General features: G+C 42.8%; 1 protein-coding gene across 1 annotated transcript in view; it reads right to left on the bottom strand.

Annotated features, from left to right (window-relative positions):
- Positions 1–1,338: 1,338 nt before the first annotated feature.
- CDH13 (cadherin 13) overlaps positions 1,339–21,200 on the bottom strand; it is a 1,031,132-nt gene continuing 1,011,270 nt past the window's right edge. The window contains exons 12-14 of the mRNA XM_082677069.1: positions 13,750–13,983; positions 9,706–9,924; positions 1,339–2,837 (exon numbers count right to left, since the gene is read on the bottom strand). Of these exons, the coding sequence (XP_082533195.1) occupies positions 2,830–2,837; positions 9,706–9,924; positions 13,750–13,983 (461 nt within the window). The 3' untranslated portion in view covers positions 1,339–2,829. The remainder of the gene's footprint in view (positions 2,838–9,705; positions 9,925–13,749; positions 13,984–21,200) is intronic.

Here is a 21,200-nt window from a genome sequence, read left to right as displayed (position 1 = left end):
GATGGTTATTCCATTTATCGGACTGCTTAAAATGTCCTTTTGAAAATCTGGGATGAGTCACCAAAATTTCTAAAAATGTTCTTTAAGAATCAAAGTCTTATTTGATACCAGGTGATACTTACCATGAAACGTAGCTGGATTTATTTTGTTATGATGTTCAGATTTGCAGGTGCTGCTGGAGTGTCAGGGCAGGTGCCTCTACCTGAAATGAAGTCCACTTGGAGAGAACTGGCAGCCTCGAAGGTAACTTTTATAGAAATTAGAAAATGTTCACATGTGCTTATTAAAACAAATCGTCTAAAATACTTAATTTATCATATGTCAAATGAGGAGAAAATGTAATTTTTAATTAGCTAAGGTGATTAATATGCTAATAAAAAGAAGGTGTGACTGTTTATTCAATGAAACTAAAATCCTCAATCTTGCGCTCAGTAATGGGAAAGCAGTTTCTGGCTCTTACTTTTTTTTTTCAATAACCTGGACTAAAATAAAATGCAGTGGTAATTGTGAAATAATGTTTTGATTCTACCTTTGGTTTCAGTAAACAATGTAAATATATTCTAGCAAGTTAAAAACACCCTGTGATTCAGGAAACGCTACCACTTTGGCTTCTGAGAATTGGGCTATTTTGTTGTTGTTGAAGGGATTAGAAAGAACAACGTGACAGAAATATCTTGTCCTGATAAGAACTCTGGGGACAGGGAATATACTTAAATAGGGGGTAATTAAGGCACGTCCTGCTTGTTGGTGAAGTGTGCCCTATACTCTGATTTCTCTGTGTTCTAAGCTGAGCTACCAGCTTGACTGGTAAAGTGCAGGAGAGCCTGTGGGCTTGAGAGAAAAAGGCGAATCTGACACTTGCCTACTTGAGTGGATGGGTCACTCGAGGTCTGTATTCCTCCCCACGGAGGGCCCCGGCTCATGGAGGAGGGCGAGATTTCTGATGCTTAGTTAGCTAGACCTTTGAGCCAGGCTGCCAACCACCTGGCTGTCTGAGGGTGTTCCCGGGTGTGTTCCAGGTTGAGCCCGCCCCCCGCCTTACGGGAAGAGGGGAGCGAGGTCCACCGGGGAGACACAAGGCTGCGTCCTGTGAGGCCAGAAGACGAAATCTGGTAAAGTGTGACTGTGCAGGCTTGGACCCCCTGCCCCCGAGCCCGCTTTGTGTGCTGGTGGGGGCTTCTGGCTTTACAGACTTACCCACTTAACAGGAGACGTCAGGGGACCCAAACGGCCAGCCAAAAATGTGAACTTGCACTAGGCCAGACCCAGCAACAGTGACATCAGACACAACATAGAAATCAGAGAAAAGCTACTGTCCAGCAGTTTTAACCACCAACACCCATTTATTTTAATGAAAAAAAGTCTCTGCATTCTATATGCTCCAAAAAGATTTACTATCAAAACAAATACAATATATGGAACTCTATCTGCATAATTTCACTACAATAAAGACAACATATGACTTCTAGTTCCTACAGAAGGTGAACTGAAAAGCACAAGTGCAAACAGAGATTGCATAAGAAAGCGTGTGCGCGAGTGTGGTTAAAACCTTTAGTAAGCAACTGCATTAAAATATGCTAAGACACTTACCTGACCCTAGGTCGTGGCGAGCTCTAAGAAAAAGCCACAGGCTGTCACTAGTTTTATCTGCTAGAAAAATTTGGTGTGAGCTTTGATGGTTCAGTTACAGTTTATCGACAAGAAGATAATCTCAGTACAAGCACTAATCTCCTTCTTACTTTTACATGCTCACAGAATAAAAACCAATTACTTTTCATACATAATGAACATCTTTTATTTTCAGGTTTGCAAATGACGGTCGTCGATTCACACAAAAGGGTACTTTTAAAACTACCTGTATTTACTCTATTGTATGCATGTATATATGAAACGAATGGTGTGTATGTGCATAAATGTATGTCTGTACATGTAGGCAGATATATGTATACACATGGTACCTGATGACCTCTTCGGATGCATGTATGACCTCCACGATGACACTGGCTGTTGTACATATGCCGGGGAGGGCGAGATTCTGTCATGATCCGGGCCCCCAGAAAACCCAATGGGAATGTGGATTCTGGACAGCTGCAAATGCAGGTGGATAGATGCCCGTGCGTTTGATGGTAAAACGCCCAGCTCTGCTCCTCACCTCTCTCGCTCGGGATCATCATCATACAGGATGGCAGTGAGAGCTGCTCGGCGCCCTCATTCTAAAGAGAAAGGGCTCTGTCTCTGCTCTCCCCCTCTGCGGACCTGCCTGGCTGCTGGGCTGCTGGAGAAGCGTCAGCTCTGTGGTCTGCCCCAGTGCTGAACTGGATGCTGAGGCCCTGGTGGGGTCAGCTGCTATAGCTTCTACCCCTTCTTTGCTTAGCCTCTCAAGGAAGGGTGACATACCAAAACCAAGCTTCTCCTGTAGAGTCTGTCTCTATAAATACTGGGTATATACACGTATAGATACACATACATATACAAATACTAACCCACAGACCAAACTGGATGTGTGGAGTGCTGACTAGCAACATGGCAACACATCAGGAAGAGTAGTCATTGTTCCTCCTCCCAGAAGGTCAAGTTCTATGCCACGATCTTTAAACACTCAGGGAAAATTCAGAGGATTCCATTCATTAAAGGAGAAAGGGAGATGCTGTCAAAATGGTGAGGTACAGACTAAGTGAAAATTGCAAAGAAAACAAAAATCTGGGACAGTTGAGGCCTAGTTGTGAAGTTTGAGAGCTGTAAACTGCAATCTTCAGATCTGGATTTTTTTTGTCTTTTTTTCCTGTTGCTATGGAAACTTGGTAGTCAAGCTTCAGATGTCAGGAGTTCTCACAGACCTGAATGGAAAAGATTCAGAGTCAAGTCAAGAAATATAACAACTCAATTCAAAACATTTTAGCTAAATACTAGATACATGACTGACAAGCTATAATAAATGCATTTATAAATATTGCACTACCTTGGGGAAGTTTTTTTTTTTTTCCCCTAAGCATAACATTTGAAGAGAGAAAGAATTGTTCCACTGGTTTATGTCTTAAAAAGCTGGACTCCTCTGAAAACGCGAATGCCAGACACCTCATCTCACACCAGCCGCAGCCACTACTGCTGCTTCACTGAGCCCTATCTTCTGCAGTCAGCCCAGAGCTTGGCTATTTTATAGACAAGCCTACTTGGTAGCTTAGAAATTGACGATCATCCCAGATATTTTTTTTTTTTGGTCACACAGAAGAGCAAGATAGTTAGTGGTGGTTCTCCAGAGATGGTGTATGAATTTCTGATGCTTGCTGTAACAAATGACCACAAACTCAGTGGCTTAAAACCACACAAATTTATTCTCTTACACTCTGGAGGTCAGAATTCTTATGGGGCTAAAGTCAAGGTGTTGGTAGAGCTGCGTTCCTTTTGGAGGCTCTGAGAGGGTAGCCCCCCCTTCCCTTTCCAGCTTCCAGAGGCCACCTGGGTTTGGTTGTGGCCCCTTCCTGCATCTTTGTGGCCTGCATCAAAGTTTACTGAGGTCGCCAGACTGTGCTTATTCTCTAGGTTTTACACCAGCTGAGGGACTTCTACTCTGCCTGATGATAGTATGAATGGAAATAGCTCGGTTCTCTGCCATTTTTGCTTAATTACTATTATATCTTGGAAATGTACAGGGAAATGGTACCACTAAAAACTCGTGTTACAAAGAAAGAAAAATGTATAAAAGGTCAACCCACAATGCAAGTATAGTTTATTCTGGAATGAACTGAATGCTGGAATATAACGGGTTATTCTGTAAAGCTTAGGGGTTTTCATTCTAAATCTGTTAAGGCAGAGGTCCCCAGCCTTTTTGGCACCAGGGACCGGTTTCGTGCAAGACCATTTTTCCACAGACGGGGGGCCGGGGGCGGGGGCAGGGGCGATGGTTCAGGCGGTAACGCGGGCGATGGGGAGCCGCAGATGAAGCTTCGCCCGCCCGCCCGCCCGCCGCTCACCTCCTGCCGTGCGGCCCGGTTCCTAACAGGCCGCGGCCCGGTACCGGTCCGGTCCGCAGCCCGGAGGTTGGGGAACCGTGTGTTAAGGGGTGGCTCAGTATGAACCTATTCTGCACGCCATTGATTTTAGAGTTTAAAGCAGTCATGTATCTGTTTGGAAAATTTAGAGCTGCTGCTCTAAATTTTAGATTAAAAGTGTTTGTAATATGACTCGAGTCTAAAAAAGACGATATTGAGAAAGTTAAGGGTGAAAGCTGTTTTAACAGAAAGGACAATGGAAATGAACATGCTAATTGAGATACAAGTCTTCATAATTTTCTACACCTAGGGATCTTTATATTGCTTGACAAGTGAATTCCTTTGGGGCTAGGAGTCGTCTGAACTCATTTCACTTCCTTCTTTTCAGTTGAATTTTTCATTGCCCTTGCTACCATCGCCGTAAACTCTTTGGTTACCTGGGCTGCAGTAAACTATATCCTTCAGATTCACCTATTTGAAGAAAGACTGGAAAAGAACATATTAAATGGCATCACTAATTTCATTTAAAAATATTTTCCTGTGTGAGATCAATAACTCAAAATAATCATTTTGGTCACTGAGAAAAACAGGAAAAAAATTTGGGCTGAATAAGATCTACTACATTTGAAACTGTCCAATCCCTGTTTGTCAACTTAGACTATAACCTATCTCCTGTGACAGTTGAGTTGATTACATGAAGTAGTCCATGATTATGTAATGTTTTCAGTGGTGCATGTGCGAGGTCGGAGGTCGACTGTCATTGTCCATGAACTTGTACTACTTGGAGGGATCGGCTCTGTCTGCAGGCAGAGCACAGCCTGCTCTACTTGGGCTTGGTGCTTCCAGGCCCTGCCTCTGCCCATAACATATTTCACAATGAAAAGGAACAAAATATTGACACACTCTACGACATGGACTGTATGATTTCATTTGTAGAAAATTCTAGAAAAGGCAAGAAACTAGTAAGAGAAGGCAGATCACTGAGAGTCTGGATTGGGGGGAGGGGATCAACAGCAAAGGGATACAAGGAAACTGCATCTTGATTGTGGAGTGGCTACACTTTACCAAAATTCATCAAACTGTATCCTTAAAATAGGTGAATTTTATGGAATGCAAATAATACCTCAATAAAAAGCATTAGAATGAAAAGTATTTCCAGTGGCTGTTTTTGCTCTTCTTGGTCACCTCTTTAAACTTCTTCCTTGTGATCAAGATTACGATTCAATGCCCTTTCCTTTCCAACACAGAGACATTTAATTTTGGTACTTGTTCAAATGGTTCACCTCATCTGTCCTTTTATATTCTTGCTCTTGCTGATTAATTAGGCCTAAAACAATGTTCAGGAAGGTTTCAGCACAGTGTTCTTCCTTGAACTTGCCTTGTCACACCACACAGAGCCCTGCAAAAAACCCTAACGGAGATGCCAGCTTGCTTCCTTGGGAGGGTCTTGGGGGAGAATTACGCTTCCCCTCAATGTCATCAACACATAATTTTTTTTTTTTTTTTTTTTTTTTTGCGGTACGCGGGCCTCTCACTGTTGTGGCCTCTCCCGTTGTGGAGCACAGGCTCCGGACGCGCAGGCTCAGCGGCCATGGCTCGTGGGCCCAGCCGCTCCGCGGCATGTGGGATCTTCCCGCACCGGGGCACGAACCCATGTCTCCTGCATCGGCAGGCGGACTCTCAACCACTGCGCCACCAGGGAAGCCCCATCAACACATAATTTAAACAACAAAATTGGCAGTGAAAATAATTTCATTTACATTTTCTATTACTTTCAATGTCAGTAGTTTTATTTCCTTTACTTTTAGATGTCAAAGAAGGAAGTGTGTATCTCTCAGTTCAACTCTCAGATGCAATAAAGCCACCTACGGTATTGTAATACCACCTACGGTATTGTAATAAACTGAAATGTTATTATCTTTTTCCACAAGGGAGGCAGTCTAATGACGAACACCGGCCTCCATGGGACCTTTCTGAGCATCAGTGTCTCATCTATGAGAGAATGGGATAAAACCATCAGGGCAATGACGGAAATAAAGAGAAGAGCCACAGAACACGGGGTGTTTCGTTAATGCTAGTCTACTTGGATCAGAATATTATTTGAGAGGAGGAGGAAAACCCATTTTCTCTTCCCATGTTGGATGATGTGACCCCTGCAGTTTTATGAACAAGGCCTTAAAGAAGGCATTGACACACTTTTTCTGCCAAGAGCCAGATAGTAAAAATGTTTTCGGCTTTTCGGGCCAAAGGGTCTCAGGGGCAGCCACTCAACTCTTTCTGCGGTGGTAGCAGAAATCAGACACAGTGTATAAATGGACCTGCTGTGTTCTAATCAAACCTTTAAAGCAGGAAGTGGCTTTATTTGGCCCTCAGGCTGTAGTTTGACAACCACTGCTTTAAAGAAACATCAAACAGATTCTAGATTGGGATTGACATATATACACTAATAGGTATAAAATGGATAACTAACAAGAACCTGCTGTATAAAAACATAAATAAAATAAAATTCAAAAAAAACAAAACCAAAAACCAGACTCTACCACATCCCTAAATCCATTCAAGGACAATGGCTGGGTGGGGACGTCACCTTGCTCTTCCACCTTACAACCTAACTTCAGTGCTCTTTGGGCCCACGCCCCACACCTTGCTTAATGTTTTAGGCCCATTTCTGTGTGCCCTCTTGCCACTGTCACGTTAACAGCTGCACAGGTGGGTCAGCCACTTTGACCTTGCTCTTAGGAGAGAGTCTGAGCCATAGGACACCCATGGTTACTTATTCCTCACATGCCTACATTATTAGTTTCATTCTTTTCCTGTTAGGAAGAACAACTTGGACTAGGTCTACAATAAAACAAGAATCATTATATTTAGCAGGCATCTCTAATGTTCAAATGAACATTATTGAATAATCTTATACCTTTGATATAAGGCCAGACTGAGGTTTGTTTTGAAGCCAGACAGATGGGTGATGACACCTGTTCTTAACTATTTTGGGGGCTGCAACTACATGTCTTGTGGTGTAAAACATGGAAGGGTCAACTGAGTACCTTTCCAGCTGTGTAGGGAGATTCAGGGCTCCTTTCTGAGGATGATTTTGGCCTGATCTCAGGTGCCCTTACCTGCAGTGGGATAACCAGGTGGCTCTCCATTTAGGTGAGAAAAGAAAGCACATCTGATATCTCAAACACAGAATGCATGCATCTGTCTTCTCTCAGTGACACTATTTTGAGTATAAAATGAACATGAGTTCTTGAGGTGTTATCAGGATTAACTGTGATCCAAGAGCTCAGCTGGGAGAGATGAGAAGTGAGCCATCCTTGGGAACCTGCTCATTACTGATGGCTGTACGTCAGGGGTCCCCAAAGTAGGGCGAACAAGAAAACCCCTTGTTGGGAGGAAGTAAATACTGCCATGGCTATTTATACTCCTTTTAATCTAAACAGACAGATTACATCTTACTAATGTTTAATACATGGATTTGGAGTAGCAGGCATGTGTAGTATCATAAAACACATTGTGTGCAAATATACAAACACTCGGTGTGTGTGCTGGAGGCCACTGTCTCTTGGGATGTTGGTTCCATGGGTTGGATGGGCCTGGGAATCCGTACTTCAACAATCAGCAGTAGGAAGTCTCCATTGAAAAACCTCCCTGGCCATCTAGAGGTGCTGATAAATGAGCAGGGTCCTGCAGAGCCTCGGTTCATCAAGAGTCAGGCTTTGATGTTGTGTAATTGTATTTACAGAGGGTGACGTGTGAGTGGCTACTCAGCGATCTTCTCCATCTGTGTACACACACACACACACACAAGTGCACAAATACAGCATTCTTATTTCTGTACAACCAGCCTGGAAGTACTGCCCTCTAGTTTACCCAGACTCTGCTATATGTGAATTCCAATGGGTCTCAGAACCCAGACCCAGTGCTGGGCTCGCTGTATGTCTAGCGCTCACTTGAGAAGCTCGTGGAAAACATTCCAGAGGTTTACTGCAGTAGAGTTAGCTGGTCAGAGCAGGACACTAAATAATCCACATGCGTCTGTTGATAGGGAAACACTGTGCCTAATTCCTATGATGGGACGGGATGGGATGCTCTTGAGCAGTCAAAGTGAATGAACCAGAGCAGGGGTACCTGGCTGGTGCACCATAGTGCGTTTATATGGCTCCTGAATTAAGAAGAGTTTCACACTTTTAAAGGTAGTAAGACACAGATGACAGAAACAAAAAAGCCATAAAAAAGAATATGTGACAGAGCCCTGATGTGGCCCACAGAGCCCAAAATATTTGCCACCTGACCCTTGATGAAAAAAGTTTGCCGACCCTGAACCAGAGCAACATAGATGGAGCTTGGAAATGTAATGTGGAGAGGAAGAAAAGCGAGCTGCAGAACATCAGGCTCAATATAATATGGATTAGATCAAGTCTGACAAACTGCACAAAGTAGAACTATATTTGGGGTGTGTGTGTGTGTGTGTGTGTGTGTAGTAACAGTATAAAACAACGTCCACACACACTCTAGCTCATGATAGCTATTGTTTCTGGGGAGAGAGAACAGGAAATGAAACTAGGGAGAGGAACTCAGGGGATTTCAGCTTCATCTGTAATATTTTATATCTTGAAGAAAAAGGAAGAAGAAAGGAAGGAAGGAAGGAAGGAAGGAAGGAGAAAGAAAGAAAGAAAGAGAGAGAAAAAGAAAAAGAAAGAGAATATAAGAATGAGAGAGAGAGGAATGTATATTTCTTCCCTCCCTCCCTCCCTCCCTTCCTTTCTTCCCCCCTCCCTTGCTCCACCCATCCACCCATCCACCCATCCACCCATCCATCCAACGAGACACTCCTCACTGTAAGGTCTCCTCTTTAGTTCTACGCCCAGGGCTCTGGCTCAGCACAGCTATAAGTGTCTGACGTTGGAATGTGTGATTACCTGTTGACTCCACTCACCACTGTCACCAGGATACAATAACTTTTATTCTTTATTTTCTAATCATCAATTTCTCAACCTCCTAATTCACAACAATACAAATAACCTTCTCAAAATGTAAATACTGAGGCCCCAAAGGCTTTTGAATGGCATTAGCTATATGTAAACAATTTCTAAGGTTGAAATTGGACTAGTATGCCATAAATAGGAAATATCTGATACACGTATCTATTCATTTCATGCTCACATCTATATTACTCCGCATAATAATTCATTTGTTTAAAATAATGCTTCATTATGTCATAGTCATGACTGACTACTGGTCAGTAAAAAAAATGTGTGAGTTATGCATTTATCTCTTTTCCTATGGCGTCAACCTCTCTCCATGCATTCTCATGACTCTTCTTAAAAAGGCATGGAATCTCCTTTAACCTCACTAAAGATAATTCCACACAATGCAGAGAGGAACAGGGCCCTAGTAGACCAGTTAAGCAATCTGGGCACATTTGTATGAGCTCAAGTTCAGGGGCATCTGCAGGAAGTTTCTTACCACCTGCTCTGTAGGACAGCCTTGGGTGCCTTTACACCGTTCCTCACATTACTGGGCAGGGGGATGTGAAGGTGCCTTTCACCATTAGTCAGAGCACTCTTACAGGTAACACTCTGTTACACCGACATAAACTAAACATGAATGTTTCCTCTGGGATAATTTTTTTGGGAAGGATATATGGAAAAACAATAGCTTTGGTGAAGTTATGTTTTTGTACTGTGCATGCACTGGAGTTTGGCCAACTTACGAGCTAAGCTGAAGAAAGACAGGAGCAGGACTGCGGTTGTGCTGAAGTGCGGGGCCCCTGCCGTGTTGCAGTCCACTTTGGAATTCTTGCAGGAACACACTTGTACCCTGAGGTCTGTGATGTTCGTCATGGGTGGTTTCCCTGAATCTGTCACCATGATGGGCAGGTGGTAATTTGCTTTGTTCAGATTTTGAAGAAGGCTTACCAGGGCGTGCGTATCTATGAAGACAAAGGGAGGCCTTCATGAGAGAGGGCTGGACCTTTCCAAATCAAAGAGTGGAGTTTCAGCCACTAAACCCACACAAAACAGGCAGTTTATTCATTTAACTGGAAGAGTGCTTAAATATAAATCCATTAACATCAAATAAAAATAAAGATTCACTTCTTCAGCTGCAGAAGTCGCATCTCAAGTTTCTGGCAACCACACATGGCTGGTGGCCACCATACCAGGAAGTGCCAGATGAAACACTCCCAGCATCGAGGAGTTCTATGGTTCAGGGCTACTGTAATCAATTTCAAGAGGACCCACTTTTGTGAAGATGACTGAGTACCAAGAACTCCTCCCTGAAAATTTATTATACTGATAAAGCCATCTTCACAAAGATCCCATGCAACATTTAGAAGAAATAATGTAAAAACCCATGCTCGAATTGTCACATTGTACATCTTAAATATATACAATTTTTATTTGTCAATTAAAGGTCATTAAAGCTGGGAAAAAAAGAAAAAAAAAGAAATTGTCAGCTTAGAGCATTTTTACATAAGAATACAAATTCAAATAATCAAAATACATTTTTGGAACAACAATAACAAAAATCCACTCACTTTTTTAAAAAATTTAATTTAGTTTTTATACAGCAGGTTCTTATTAGTTATCTATTTTATTCATATTAGTGTATTTATGTCGATCCCAATCTCCCAATTCATCCCACCACCACCACCACCCCTGCCACTTTCCCCCGTTGGTGTCCATACGTTTGTTCTCTACATCTGTGTCTCTATTTCTGCCCTGCAAACAGGTTCACCTGTACCATTTTTCTAGGTTCCACATACATGCGTTAATATACGACATTTGTTTTTCTCTTTCTGACTTACTTCACTCTGTATGACAGTCTCTAGGTCCATCCACGTCTCTACAAATGACTCAATTTCGTTCCTTTTTATGGCTGAGTAATATTCCATTTTATATATGTATCACATCTTCTTTATCCATTCGTCTGTCGACGAGCATTTAGGTTGCTTCCATGTCCTGGCTATTGTAAATAGTGCTGCAATGAACATTGGGGTACATGTGTCTTTTTGAATTATGGTTTTCTCTGGGTATATGCCCAGTAGTGGGATTGCTAGATCATATGGTAGCTCTAGTTTTAGTTTTTTAAGGAACCTCCATACTGTTCTCCATAGTGGCTGTATCAATTTACATTCCCCCCAACAGTGCAAGAGGGTTCCCTTTTCTTCACACCCTCTCCAGCATTTGTTGTTTGTAGATTTTCTGATGATGCCCATTCTAACCGGTGTGAGGTGATACCTCACTGTAGTTCTGAAAAATCCACTTACTCTTAAGGTGGGTAGGTCCCCACGTGTTGCTATGGGGATGGGTTCTATAGTGTAGTCTCTATCAGGCCTCAGCCTGCACCCCTAGGTTTGGGTGGGAATCCATGGCACAGTACACAACTTGGAGACTGGATCTTTAAGCCCACGTGTGGTGGGACTATCTGCTGTTACCCAGGCCACTGGGCAAGCACTCAAAAGTGGCCACCCCACCTGGCACTGTTTTTGGCCTCGGGTTATTTGCTTTTCAATCACTCAGATGACTACGGATTTTTTTTTAATAAATAAATAAATAAATTTATTTATTTATTTTGGCTGCGTCAGGTCTTCATTGCTGCACACGGGCTTTCTCTAATTGTGTTGACTGGGGGCTACTCTTCGTTGTGGCGCGTGGGCTTCTCATTGTGGTGGCTTCTCTTGTTGCAGAGCATGGGCTCTAGGCACGCCGGCTTCAGTAGTTGGTGGCATGCGGGCTCACTAGTTGTGGGTCGCGGGCTCTAGAGTGCAGGCTCAGTAGTTGTGGCACACAGGCTTAGTTGCTCCGCGGCATGTGGGATCTTCCCGGACCAGGGCTCGAACCTGTGTTCCCTGCATTGGCAGGCGGATTCTTTTTTTTTTTTAATTTATTTATTTATTTTTGGCTGTGTTGGGTCTTTGTTGTTGCACGTTGGCTTAGTTGTGTCGAGTGGGGTCTACTCTTCATTGTGGTGCGTGGGCTTCTCATTGCAGTGGTTTCTCTTGTTGCAGAGCACGGGCTCTAGGCACACAGGCTTCAGTAGTTGTGGCATGTGGGCTCAGTAGTTGTGGCACGTGGGCTCAGTAGTTGTGGCTTGCGGGCTCTAGAGTGGAGGCTCAGTAGTTGTGGCACACAGGCTTAGTTGCTCCGTGGCATGTGGGATCTTCCCAAACCAGGGCTTGAACCCGTGTCCTCTGCACTGGCAGGCGGATTCTTAACCACTGCACCACCAGGGAAGTCCCTTTTTTTTTTTTTCAACTGTTCCTTTCTGGGCATAAACAATGCTAAGTACTCAGAAAAAAATTCTGGGACAAGAAAAAGAATTGAGAAGGCATTTTAACTGTTAAATAAAACCAGGAGGGAAAAGAGAGTGTGATGACCTGAAAACAAAAACAGCTGAAGTATTATCCTATCCAGACGGCTACAGCAGCAGAAACAACCAATGTGGATGATTACCCCAGTGAAATGGCAGGTTAACACGAGGAACATTCTCTGATCTCCCGCAAGGAGAGGAGAAACGCTTAAATGAGAAAGTTCCAGCTGGAAAGAACTGGGGATGATTATTCAAATGAGCTACAGTCACAAAAACTAGCAAAGAAAACACTAACCCCTCAAACAAGAGAAGGGCTGTTTTAATTAAAAAGAATCAGTGTAACAAAATTCATTCTTTAAACAGCAATAAAATAGACAAACAGGCAAAGAGAATCAATGACAAGAGAAAGACACCAATCAAATGAGATATGAGATAAGGCCATAACAATACATGTGACATTTTTTAATAGAAAATTTTATGTACGACTGTACAATACATTTTCAAAACTTCATGAAATGGGTAATTCCCCATCCCTCTCAAAAACTGTACTGCTGAAGTAAGAACAGGGCGCCCAGCCCTGACTGGGTCGATCGCAGGATAAATTCGCTATTGATGGCAAAGTGCACATAATGTGTGAGTTCCGGTTTGGGGCTTTATTGTGAGGCAAGGTGATCCTAGTAGCGAGTTCACACTTGCCATGGGGAGGGAGGTGGAGGGGGTGTTGTGATACAGGGATACTTGTTAATTCAGTACATTGATATTTCAGTCTTAATAAGGCAGATGATAAAGTTTTAAATTTAAATTTTTAAATTCCACCTGTCCATGTGCAGGGACTGGTAGAAAGGGACATTGTTTGCAAGTTTCATAAATGAGGGACAGGACAGATGGGAGAAGATATCAAAGTCAAAAGTCAAAGTCAAGGTCATTTTAGAAAGCCAATTCTGAGATCTGCAGCATAAAATGGAAGTTGGAGGATTAGAGGTTAAGACTTTCTGAAGATTCTCATACTGGTGCTTCTTAGGAAAGCAAGCATAGCATGGAAAATCTCTGCAAAGTGCTGGTGAAAATTAAGGTAGTTAAGGTAAACACAGAGGAGAGGCAGCTGAGCCAAGACCCCTGGCTTTTGAAGGCTGAAGACTGGGTGGGTGTGGAGTGTACAGTATGGGCCGTGTAGTATACAGGGTACAGCATAGAAAAGAGAGGAAGCGAAAGACAAAACTTTCATGTTTGCATTTCTAAGGAACAGATATTCAGTATTTTTACAAATCATATACAGGTGCTGGTAGGAAAATTGTCAGTATTTGTGATGTGTGAATAGCTTGAAACAAACCATGTGAGGAAACCCGAGAGCATAGAGGAGGCACAGGCTGGGAACAGAAACCACGCCAGGGAAAAACTAGGCTTCAAAGCTTAAGGGTACCTACAGAATGTTAGGCGGACTTACTGTTGATCTTGGAGATCTTCCAGACTTTATCAGGAACAGTTGGTTTATGGATTTCAAATTTGAAAGGATCTGTATTTGGGTGGAGATCCTTATCTGAAGCTCCCAAAATGACTACGCTGAGGTTTTTGGCGTCATCACAGACCTCCGCTACCGTGGGGTAAATGAAGGGCGCGTTGTCATTCACGTCTTCCAGAGTTATCAGCAAAGTCCCAGTGCCAGTAGCGGGAGGGTTGCCTACAGAGAAAGGGGGGAGATGTTAGCACACAACCGGTACAATGCAGGAGTCGCTGTCCACAGTACCTTTTCCCAACGTGCCAGATGCCTTTACTGTTGTCACCAGGTTTCAAACAGGACGAACAGGGATAGCTTCCATCTTTGTATAAAGTTCAGTGGTTTAAAAAGCTTTTTTGTATGATCTCTAGGTCCATCCACGTTGCTGCGAATGGCACTATTTCACTCTTTTTTTATGGCTGAATAATAGTCCATTGCATCTATCTACCACATCTTCTTTATCCATTCATCTGTTTTTTTTTTTTGATTTTTTTAAAATTTAAAATTCTGACTCTAAGCCTATTGAGTAAAAACAATTGAGTGGCATGGATTTCTCTTTCTAACAGGAGGATACACTGATGGATGCAGCACAAAAGAGCAAGACTTAAAGGTTCAAGATCAAATGGTTTTGGTGGGGGGTGGGGGGTGGGTGGTAGGGGAGAGGGGCACAGATATGAAGAAACCTGTTTGAGACATATGCCCTTAGCGAGAGAGAAAAGAGATTTGATCTTTTTTTTTGTTGAATGCTTATATGTGATTTCATGACCGTTTTTTCCCAGTTATTAACTTCTAGAGGCCTATACCCATAGTGGGAGACAGTACTTTCCTACATTGTCATATTAACTGGAGTCTGACATCAATTCATTAGGTTTTGGATAATTATGGGTTACTGAAGCAAAGTGGAAAGTATCCTGCATGCATATATTCACTTCTAAGTGAAACTTAATATTATTTGGATACAATATTAAAAAGTAAAAACTGATGTTTTCCCCCTGATATCCATTCATCTGTTGAGGGACACTTAGGTTGCTTCCATGTCTTGGCTATTGTAAATAGTGCTGCTATGAACATAGGGGTGCATGTATTTTTTTGAATTATAGTCTTCTCCAGATATATGCCCAGGAGTGGGATTGCACTTAGATTATCATACTAAGTCATCTATTTTACATTTGGTAGTGTATATATGTCCATGCCACTCTCTCACTTCATCCCGGCTTCCCTTTCCCACCCCACCACGTCCTCAAGTCCATTCTCTACATCTGCGTTTTTATTCCTGTCCGGCCCCTAGATTCATAAGAACCTTTTTTTTTTTTTCAGATGCCATATATATGTGTTAGCATACGGTATTTGTTTTTCTGTTTCTGACTTACTTCACTCTGTATGACAGACTCTAGGTCCATCCACCTCACTACAAATAACTCAATTTCATTTCTTTTTATGGCTGAGTAATATTCCATTGGCTATATGTGCCACATCGTCTTTATCCATTCATCTGTCGATGGACACTTAAGTTGCTTCCATGTCCTGGCTATTGTAAATAGTGCTGCAATAAACATTGGGGTGCATGTGACTTTTTGAATTATGGTTTTCTCAGGGTATATGCCCAGTAGTGGGATTGCTGGGTCATATGGTAGTTCTATTTTTAGTTTTTTAAGGAACCTCCATGCTGTTCTCCATAGTGGCTGTATCAGTTTACATTCGTACCAGCAGTGCAAGAGGGTTCCCTTTTCTCCACACCCTCTCCAGCATTTGTTGTTTGTAGATTTTTGGATGATGGCCATTCTGACCGGTGTGAGGTGATACCTCATTGTAGTTTTGATTTGCATTTCTCTAATGATTAGTGATGTTGAGCATCCTTTCATGCGTTTGTTGGCCATCTGTATGACTTCTTTGGAGAAATGTCTATTTAGGTCCTCTGCCCATTTCTGGATTGGGTTGTTCATTTTTTTGATATTGACTGGTGACTTATTTGGGAGTGATTTCCATTAGTGGGGAAGAAACAAGCTTGAAGGAAGCTGATCAGTGGTTCATGAAGCATGAGAACAGATACTCTTAAAAGTTTTTTTTTATTTTAATTTTTAATTGAAGTGTAGTTGATTTACAATGTTGTATTAATTTCTGCTGTACAGCAAAGTGATTCAGTTATACATATGTATACATTCTCTTTCATATTCTTTTCCATTGTGGTTTCTCACAGGATTTTGAATATGGTTCCCTGTGCTCTACAGTAGGACCTTGTTGTCGATCCATTCTGTATAGTTTGCATCTGCTCATCCCAAACTCCCACTCCTTCTCTTCCCCAACCCCCCCACCCCTGGCAACCACAAGCCTGTTCTCTATGCCTCTGCATCTGGGGAACAGATACTCTTTAGTGGGGCTGGTGGAAATTTAAATAGATTAACACCCAAAGACAGTTCTAGAGTAAACATTCAAATAAGTATCTGCTAAAATAGGAACACAAATGTAATTAATCATCAGAAGGATGGCTACTTCTAATGGTGGCAGACCATCAACTTTTGTTAGCACAAGAACTCAAAGGAAATGCGTAATTACTTTGAAGTTGGTTTTTCACTGTCAGCTTTAGTAATTTGGTTGAATTTCTTTACTGAAAAAATATTTTTCTCTTTTTATGGAACTAATTGAATATCTCAGAGGAATGCATTATAATTTTTTCACTCTGAATATAATATGAAGTCATTTGGTACAATGGATGAGAAGGCATTATGAGTATTTGAAATATGGTCATAAGAATTGGCCTTTCGTGAACTTAATTATACTACTGTCTTCAGTTCCCCATGTGTTATTCCCAGGCCAGGCTGGTGATGTCTTTTTCTGAAGTCAAGTAAAATGAGCTTGTTTTTCTTTTGTTGAGAAGGTAAAGACTTGATTCTCAAAATCCTCAGGGAAAGCCTCTCCCAGTTTATATGCACAGGATTGAAAAAAAAACCACCATCCAAAATGAAGTGTGATTCAATATGTAATGGTTCCTCACGAGCCCTTTGGCTCCAATAGTTCCGGAGGCCCAGGAAATACTGGAGCTTCTAGGTATTCCCTGGCACTCAGCAGAAGTCCCACGGCCCTCCTCTCCCCCTTTCCACCAGCAACCCCAAGCTCCCAAGGGCCCACTCCTAGCTCCCAAGGGGTATGGAGCTAGACCTGCACTTGCTCCTCCGCGCAGCTCCTCAGAGGAACCCAGGGCCACATTCTCGGAGGACACATTAAGGCTCAGAGAAAGTCCCACCTCGCAACCCGTGGAGGGACTGCTTGTCTCTGCAAGGGCTTCGGTCCTTATAGTGTCAGGAGAGGGAAGGGTCCCGAGAGGTGAACTACTCCCGTCAGTGGGTCTTAAATTGAACGGGAGGTGGGTTCCCCTTTGGGAATCTGAAGAAGCTCATGGTCCTGCTTCCAGGGAAACGCACGTCCGTTCACACCGAGGGGTCCGCAGCCACTGGGAGTACTGGAAGTGCAGCCTGGGCTCTGAGCATGTTCAGAGCTGCTGATCTAAAACACCCTGCTTTTAGTTGTTGTGAGGCTGAGGTCAGAGAGTTTGAGGACGGGCTCAGATAAACTCTGCGAGCCTCAGGCCTCCTTCTCTAGAGCAAGGGTTAACCTTCGCTTTCTATGTCTGAACTTGCACTGTGTAGCTTGATTCTTACAGGCTCTCATTTCAACCATGAAAGCAAACTAAAATTCCTAAACCATGATTTGGGGTTATTATTATTTTTTGTGTCTTTTTCTTATGAGCTACTTTTTATTGTGGTTATATATATATATATATATATATATATATAAAACATTTGCCATTTTAACCATTTAAAAAATTAACTAATTTATTTTTGGTTGCACTGGGTCTTCTCTAGTTGCAGCAAGCGCGGGCTTCTCGTTGCGGTGGCTTCTCTTGTTGTGGAGCACGGGCTCTAGGTACGTGGGCTCAGTAGTTGTGGCTCACAGGCTCTAGAGCACAAGCTCAGTAGTTGTGGTGCACGGGCTTAGTTGCTCCATGGCATGTGGGATCTTCCCAGACCAGGGCTCGAACCCGTGTTCCCTGCATTGGCAGGCGGATTCTTAACCACTGTGCCACCAGGGAAGTCCCCATTTTGACCATTTTTAAGTGTACAGTTCAATGGCATTGAGTACATCCCCACTGTGCAACCATCACCACTATCCATCTTGAGAACTTTTCCATCTTCCCCACCTGGAACGCTGCCCCCGTCAAACGACAACTCTCTCTTCCTCCCCACAGCCTTCAAATCTTCGTGGGTCATTCATCTTGTTGCAAGCTTTTATGCTGCCAAACAATGGCTTGACATGGGTGAAACGGTCACCATTTTCTTTCCTGGATCTGAATGAGTGAGTCTGTCCCATCCAGAGGACTGTGCCTTGAAGACCACAGAGATGCTCTGACGTCGTGAAGTTGTGCTCTGGACCACTGCTTGCTCCCATTTCTGGATTCGTCGTTCCCACTCGGCACTGACAGCTTGTAATACCTCACACATTGATCAAAACAGGAACAAATTGATCCTGCCGCTTGATTTTGAACCAAGACAATTTGACTTGTACTTCTCCACTGTGGTGGTGGTAACTTCCTCATGAGACGGTCGAGTTGGTATCCTGTGCTCAGTGCCAGCTGTCCCGGCCAAACCCTCAGTCTGGCTGGTTCAGCATTTGATGCTTGGACCTCTGTGTTCTAGGTTTATTTGGGGGCAGAGCTGTGCGTTTTCTAAGAGAAGCAGGATCATGTAACTAATGAAAGTGAGCATTTATGGAGAGAAGTTGAACCCCTCCTGTTAATCAGAGTAAGAAAACTTCAAGCAAACCAGAGAGGTTGCTGTTTTGAGCCCGTGGGGTTCTACCTTCCAATTTTCCGTCATTTTTTCAGAAGAGGAAACTGGGGCTCAGAAGGATTAAGTAACTTGTCCAAGGCTCTGTAGCATTGGTGGTGTGTCACCTGTTTGAGGGCTGTGGCCTATAAGACACAGTGTTCCCATGCCATGCACACTTTGGGAGCTCTAGCAAGGGAGTGGAATGATTGGTGACTGTAGCACAACCCACCATCTGCGCCAGACTCATCTGTGGAGCTCAAAGTTTAGGTATTTTGCTGCTTGTGGCTGGCATCAAATCAAGTATTGTTAGAAAGGGTAAAAAACAATCTCTGTGCTTTCGTTACTTAAGCGACCAACAATACATTGCTTTTTGTGGAAGGTGGGCGGAGCTAAGGCCTGTACCCAAGGAAACATGTCACACGTGGGTCTCCTGGCACTGCTTTGATGCTGTGGGTGGATGTAATGAGAAGCAGGGCCAGTTTTTTTTTGTTTTGTTTTGTTTTTTAAAAAATTATGGGAATGTTATTTTATTCAGAACCCTGACCAAACAGGATTTCCACTTAGCCAAAAAAACACTGAAATTTTCTGATATGTTCCATTATTCAGAAGATATATATTTACATATATATATACACACACACACACACACACACACACATATATGATGTGCATGATATAACAGACAAAACCAGTGTGATTCTAATTAAAAGATATATATGATTAGGAAAAAGATTAGAAAGAAATATATCAAAGCCTAAATAATGATTATCTCTCCAGGTAATTAACATTAAAATAATACTTTTCTCTTTTCAATCTCCTTTAATAATAACCATGATTACCATAATAATCAGAAACAGAAATGTAAACTCAAAAGCTATACAGGGATTTAAAAATATTTTTTTCCAATTCCTCTTTCTTTCCTCTAATTGTTTTTACAATGAATTGATATTTAGTAAATTCACAGAGTTCTGCAACTACTACCGCCATCTAATTTTAGAACATTTCCATCACCCCAAAAAGAAACCTCGGGCCCATTTGTACTAACTCTTCATACCTACTTCCAGTACTAGACAACCACTAATCTCCTTTCTTTTTCTATAGATTTGTGTTTTCTGGACATTTCTATAAATGGCATCATACAACACAGCCTTTTGTGTCCTGCTTTTCTCACTTAGCATGATGTTTTTGAGGTTCATCCATGTTATAGTAAGAATTAGCACTTCACTCCTTTTTATAGCTGGATAATATTCCATTCAGCTGATGGACCACATCTTGTTTATCCATTCACTAGCTAATGGACATTTGGGTTGTTTCTACTTTTTGTCTGTTATGAATAATGCTGCTATGAACATGTGCATACAAGGGACCAGATTTTCACATGCTACAATGTCCCTAGACTAGTAAGATAAGACCCCAGTGTATCTCCTCAAGAGAGTCCCCTTAGAAGAATAGGGTCCCTGGTCTTTCCACATTTGGCTGGGCTGGCTTCATAGGCAGAGAAGGTTGAATCTCAGCAAGAACTTTCAGAAGCTAGCTCTGAGAAGTAAAGGCAGGTAGCACATTTTTCTGGTCACTGGGCCTAGAGGCGTGTAGCATGTGTCTTACCTTGGGAATCGTGAATTTTGTATGGGGATAGTGTGCACAGCGAGGTTGCCTGCTTGAAGAATAAAATGCAGGAAGAGAAAGTGAGAGGAGGGAAAGACAGGAAGCTCATTTCTGAGCTCCACGGGCTCTGAGCATCAGGACTGTTCTCCGTCATCATCCTATTATAATAGGTACCTGGTAGCTACCTACCTGGTAGGTTTTTGTGAGTGTGTGTGGTGAAGGAAAATGCAGTGTTTATCATAAGTTGCCACACAAGGAGAATGGGTGGCTCACGCTCAAAAAGCCTACACTCCCCTGGTTGAGTTTTGAATTAATTGAGGTTGATTTGAAAAAGCTACGGATGTGTTGCTCTTTCCATGCCTGTAATCACATGTGTTTGTATTTCCATACGCTTCCTCCTATTCTGAGAAAGTGTCCTCCTTTCCCCCACCTAGGGAAGAAACAAGGGTGTGTATAGGATGGGGTCTGTGCAACTGGGGCTCAGAGTAGGGCGTCCACACCAGGAACAAGGAGGGAGACCTCAGCTGGGTGCCTCAGGAAAGCCTGAGGCCTAAACTCTGGGAGGGAAATCAGGAGGATGGGCCAATTCATGAGGAACCACAGTTCAGATGTGGCCCCTGACTGAAGGCTGGGCACCCTGCTAGATTCTGAGGCTTGTCTGTCAGGGCAGAATGCTTGGGTGGGGCAAGCTACTCCCCCCAAGTTCCTTCCGCATTTCTGGGCATCTGTTGAACCTTAGCTAAGCAGCTGTGAGCAAATAAATGTCACACTTCTTATTACATGTGAGCAGGGCTCTAAGCTATCTTTCCCTTTGCTCAGAAACGGGAGTGAGCCAGGATTCTTCTCTGTGTGGTCCCCCTTCGTATTGCTTAGTTCATCCCTGTGTTCTATTTACTATGGTTTGCAGGATCAGTATTTTACAGATTTTTTATTTTTTTTTGGCATGTGCCCTGTAAGCCAAGAATCTCGTCG

The sequence above is a fragment of the Grampus griseus genome (genome assembly GCF_964374135.1).
Source record: "Grampus griseus genome assembly, chromosome: 19".
NCBI lineage: Eukaryota > Metazoa > Chordata > Mammalia > Artiodactyla > Delphinidae > Grampus > Grampus griseus.
This window is presented reverse-complemented; position numbering and strand designations above follow the sequence as displayed.